Raw genomic sequence first — 4,795 nt, 5'->3', positions numbered from 1 at the left:
GAATACTACATGTTAATTTTTCTCTGGCATGGGATAAGTTTGAATATCAGAAAAAAATAGTGAATAGGCCATTATAATCACATTATGGAGGAAAATGTTACCAATCACTTGTAGTTATGCTGTTTGGAGCGTCTCTGGCTAAACAATGACTGTCCCCAAAAGAAGGTTTATAAGTCATAAACACAGAATCATTCAGCTTTACACTCAATACACCCAAAAATACTGCATTTCCTGACAATCTTAAATTAACATACATAAAGTGAAGGACGGCTCATTGAGACCAAACAGCAAAACTTTAAACATGTATTTCTTTTAAATTAAATGGAATATCTGTTGCTTTTGTTGTTTACCAACTTCATTGACACAACTAATAAAGAAGTATGTGTTTAAGTAGTATGACTCCTTTTTCACTGTGTCATCTCATCAGGGGAAAAAAAAAACAACCAGTTCAACATTCTGGGTACAGCTTTAATATAATTTATTTAATATCCATGTATGGTAATATAACAGCTTTTCTGATCAGCTTATAAAATATATACAGAGCAAATCATTAGTAAAAATGACAGATCCTGCTGAAAGTAGATGTGCTTATGTGTAGAAGGCGGTAAATTTTCAAGAATCTTCCAAGAGCAAATCTTCAGAGAAACAATCGCTGATCCCGGGTGTTGACATCTCAGATGTGAATAACTAGCACGGGTTGAAGTCTGAGCGGCGCTCCGGCATTAAGAAAGGCTGCAGTTGGACTGTTTGGACTCTCTCCCCTGAGAAAAGACACACGGTCAGGACAACAACGCAAACACACATTTCCCCACAGTAATTCAATATGTATTCACAGGCAGATCAGACTTTCATGTTGTGCCAAAAGAGAAATAGGATGTGTTGTCATGACAACAGTGTACCTACATGCGCTCCTGTTAGCATGCTAGTGTCGGCTAAGCTTTCCGGGTACCTGTTGTCTCTGCTGCTGGCGCCTGTACTCTTCTTCACTGGCAGCGAGAGCCTGAGCGAGAGCCAGATCCTCCTGCTCCTGAGGACTGAGATGCAAACGCACACAAACTGAGTCAGAAAAACACAGGTCCTCCGTTCCACCGCACGAAATCCTCGCTGTTCTGCCGGGGAGTCAGAGCAGCTGTCGGGTTTGCTACCTGAGAAATGTCTGTTCACACCAGAAGAAACCGTACTCTAACCGAGAAACTTGTCGGTGGAATTTCAAACCATCCACTGGGATGTTTCCTCACCTGAGGGTGGGCTGCGGCGGCGGCCTGGACTCGGCCAGAGACATCTCCAGGGCCCTCTGCAGAGCCTGCTCCTCCGTCTGCAATGACAGCAGCTGGTGTTTACTCGCAGCTTTTGTTCGTTTAAATGAGGCGATGACGTGGAAGCGGTGCACGTACCAGGCCGGCCTGAAAAGAGGCTGATGGTGGGATTACATTCTGTGCTGAAACCGAGGTGGGAATCCGCGGGGTGGAGCTAGAAGACAGATAAAGGAATGAGCGCATTTGCATTTCATCTGTTTAAAAAAAGTAACATGTTATGAAAAGACGGGTTCTCACCTGGTGCTGTGACTCCTGCTGTTTGAACTCACACCGTTGGAAACGGGCCGAGAGTTCCCCGAACCCGATGAGCTAGAACCGGAGGCGGAGGAGGCACCTTGAGCCCTCGCTACGGCGGCGTGTCTACGAGCAAAGACGTCACACCAGTCAGCGGCGCTCGCGTGGTTACGTCACAGAAAATGACGGCGTGATGATTACACCCACCCGGACTTGGACAGAGGCTTCCCGTCGGTCTTACAATCGTGGTCTAAAGGGTGTCGATGTTTAAGACAGTAATTTAAATGACACTGGTCGCAGGTCACTCGTATCATTTCCTTCTGCTTGCAGCCTCCTCTGGAGCATTTATTCGTGAAAATCTAAAACCCGAACAAAAGGAATATTCTGTTAATGTTTGCGTTGTTAAACAGCTGAGTAAAATCAGAGGAGCTCAGTATGAACCTTTCTCTTCCGCTGCGCAGGGTCCGATTTGCAGTCGCGGTCGATGTGTTCGCCGACTTTAATGTCGGGCATTTCTCCTCTCTTGATGGGGATGGGGATGTTACACAACGGGCACACTGGGACCTGGACATCCTGCAGAACAAACATGAAACACAAACAAGACATGAAACAAACACGTGATGTAACGATAAAGCCTAAATGCAAAATAAAAACAAGACTATTGGAATGTGAAGCTGCTGTGAGAAACAGTGTTGTTATTATGCAGTTCCTGGTCTTTGTGTTGCATTCAGGTGACACAAGAAAGTCAGAAAATTGGCCTTCTGCTGCAGATTTATTTGAATTGGAATAAGCTGTGTTTGTTCTGCTATTCTTTTGATTATGACATCAGTTTCTTTTGGTTACTGTTGCACTGATCTGTTCTCATCATGTCGAGCCCCTGATGCGTGATTATTGTCACTAAAGAGATCAAATGGATCAAATATTTTACAATGTTTAAGAGTCTGGGATCACTGATGAAGCGGAGGGATTCAGGTGAGGCGTTTGTATAAAACCATGAATTGTTGAATTGAAAGGATGTGACATAAACACAACCCACGTGTTATCTGCAGTGATGTTGAGTCCTGGATGAGTATTAAACCACTGACAACATTAAAAATGTTACTGTAATACTATGTCTCTCAGCGTGGATCCAGCCACTTAATCATGAGAAATGATGCAGATCAAGATTCAGCTTGTATCATAGGTTTTTTAGAAAAACAGTTAATAATAACATAATTGGAATTATTCTACATGTTCATTTTGAAAGGTCTTACCTAACAGAAACAGGCATTTTGGACAGTACTGACAAGACTTGATCACTCTTAAATTCTTCTACTTAAGCATTTTATGGATGGATTACTGTTACCAATTAATGTGATAATCTCATCGAATCATCCTCAGAGGTGGAAAATGGGGAAACCCACTATTAAACAGAAACCCAACCACCTCGGATATTTAAATCCATACAGGCCACATAACCCCAACATCAAGCTCATTTATATATTCGAAAAAGTAACTTGTGACATGGAGGCAAGTTTTAAACATGTTTTTATAGTATATAAACTGTGATCAAAAGTCAGCAGTTAAAGTAAACAACAACTGAGTAACTATTTCCCAGCTTAACATTCACTTTGGAGTACAATTACCCAACGTAGACAGCAAACATTTACCTTTTTGTAGGATGAAGTGCATTTGTGGTTTGCATAGGTGATGTGATCCTTGCAAAAAATCTCTTGACAGGCGTCACATCTCATCGGAAGAAAATCTGTAGTGACAGATCAGTACGTTTACAATTAGATTTATCTTAGTAAAACAGAAAGTAGAAGACAAAAGGTGGATCTGAATACTCGCCTAAACGTTTGCAGGTCTTCTCGGAACAGTGCTCTCCCAGATCTGGAAACTCCATGTCAGCTGATCGTGAAGAAAAACACACTGTGGGACGGTGGAGATCTTTAGAGCTTTAAAAAAAACCCAGCTGATCTGACAGGGAGCTGCTCCCACGGCTCACTGATGACTGTTTACGCTGGAGTTATTGATGAGTCATGTGGTTATGAGTCCTCGAAGCACAACGATGAGACTGCTAAATTGGTAGCTAGCTGGGCTAAGTTACACGATTAGTTCTGTTATGTAACATAAGAGGAGCTCACAGGCGTTAGGGTCGTACAATCGTACAACACACACACACACACACACACACACACACACACACACACACACACACACACACACGCGCGCGCGACTGCTGTTCTCTATCAACACAAGGAGCATCCTTAGTCATCGAGATTTCTGTTTCTCTATCACTGACTGTGAGACTCCAAGATTTGTAGCTACAGCTTAAATTTAGACAAGTTAACTCAACTCCAAAAATCAAATTGAAATGGTTAAGTTAACTACATGAGCTACAAGTCATCCATAAAGAAAATGACACAAAAAATACACCGGATAATAACAGAGAGCCGCCTTTGTTGTCCAATGTTTTGATAAATGCTGACTGTCGTAGCCAGCTAGCTAACATTAGCATCGCTTTGCGGTATTACTCACCAGATATACTGCCCTCGCGCTGGTCTGTTGTATGGAAGTAAGTTGCCGCGACGTTATCTTGAAGAATCCAGCTCTTGACTGTCTTTGTCGCTCCTTTTAAACCGCAGTTTGAGCCCAGATCACTGGTCCGGGCACCGCACCGCCTGTTAGCCGCTCGCCGTCTGCTTCCTCAGCGAGTTCTGATGCGTCACGTAAGCTCCGCCCCCTGTACGTCTGCTGACGTGAGGCGCAAACTGCAACGTCATGGTGAGTGTTGTCACACGAGGAAGTGGGAGGAAGAAAAAGCAGGTATGATCTGGAAAGATCCACAAATTCTGAAGGGAGTGAGAAAAATAGGGCACTGTAAATGTAGATAGGTAAAAAATAAATAAATAAATAAATAAATAAATAAATAAATAAATGCATACATACATACATACATAAATAAATTCAATTCAATTCAATTTTATTTGTATAGCACATTTCAAAAACAACTTCAGTTTACCAAAGTGCTCCACAGAAATACAAAAGGAAAAAAAAATAAAAGGCTCACCTAAACATATTTATAACACAAATGAGACACCAAAATACACTCCAGTTTTTAAAAGCCTGTGAGAAGAGGTGTGTTTTCAGTCTGGACTTAAACTGTCCTACAGACCGAGAGGACCTGACATACAAGGGGAAGCTATTCCAGAGGGTGGGTGCAGCTACCGAGAATGCTCTGTCACCTTTTAGCGTGGTTTTAA

General features: G+C 42.4%; 1 protein-coding gene across 3 annotated transcripts; it reads right to left on the bottom strand.

Moving 5' to 3' along the window:
* Nucleotides 1-454: 454 nt before the first annotated feature.
* Nucleotides 455-4,266, bottom strand: zfand2a (zinc finger, AN1-type domain 2A). Of its 3 annotated transcripts, none has more exons than XM_030089791.1 (10): nucleotides 4,071-4,266; nucleotides 3,381-3,461; nucleotides 3,200-3,294; nucleotides 1,992-2,123; nucleotides 1,758-1,909; nucleotides 1,554-1,676; nucleotides 1,395-1,470; nucleotides 1,239-1,315; nucleotides 904-1,034; nucleotides 455-761 (listed from the first exon to the last, which is right to left on the bottom strand). In XM_030089791.1, the coding sequence occupies exons 2-9, from the start codon at nucleotides 3,433-3,435 to the stop codon at nucleotides 923-925; spliced, it is 822 nt and encodes a 273-aa protein (XP_029945651.1). In that variant the 5' UTR covers nucleotides 3,436-3,461; nucleotides 4,071-4,266; the 3' UTR covers nucleotides 455-761; nucleotides 904-922. The 3 variants fall into 3 exon arrangements, with proteins under 3 accessions (XP_029945651.1, XP_029945649.1, XP_029945650.1); XM_030089789.1 differs by having other exon boundaries at nucleotides 950-1,034; XM_030089790.1 differs by having other exon boundaries at nucleotides 950-1,034; nucleotides 3,381-3,440; nucleotides 4,071-4,234.
* Nucleotides 4,267-4,795: the final 529 nt, after the last annotated feature.

This window comes from Salarias fasciatus, chromosome 4 (assembly GCF_902148845.1).
Source record: "Salarias fasciatus chromosome 4, fSalaFa1.1, whole genome shotgun sequence".
NCBI lineage: Eukaryota > Metazoa > Chordata > Actinopteri > Blenniiformes > Blenniidae > Salarias > Salarias fasciatus.
Note: the sequence above shows the minus strand (reverse complement) of the source record. Positions and strands in the feature narration are given on the sequence as shown.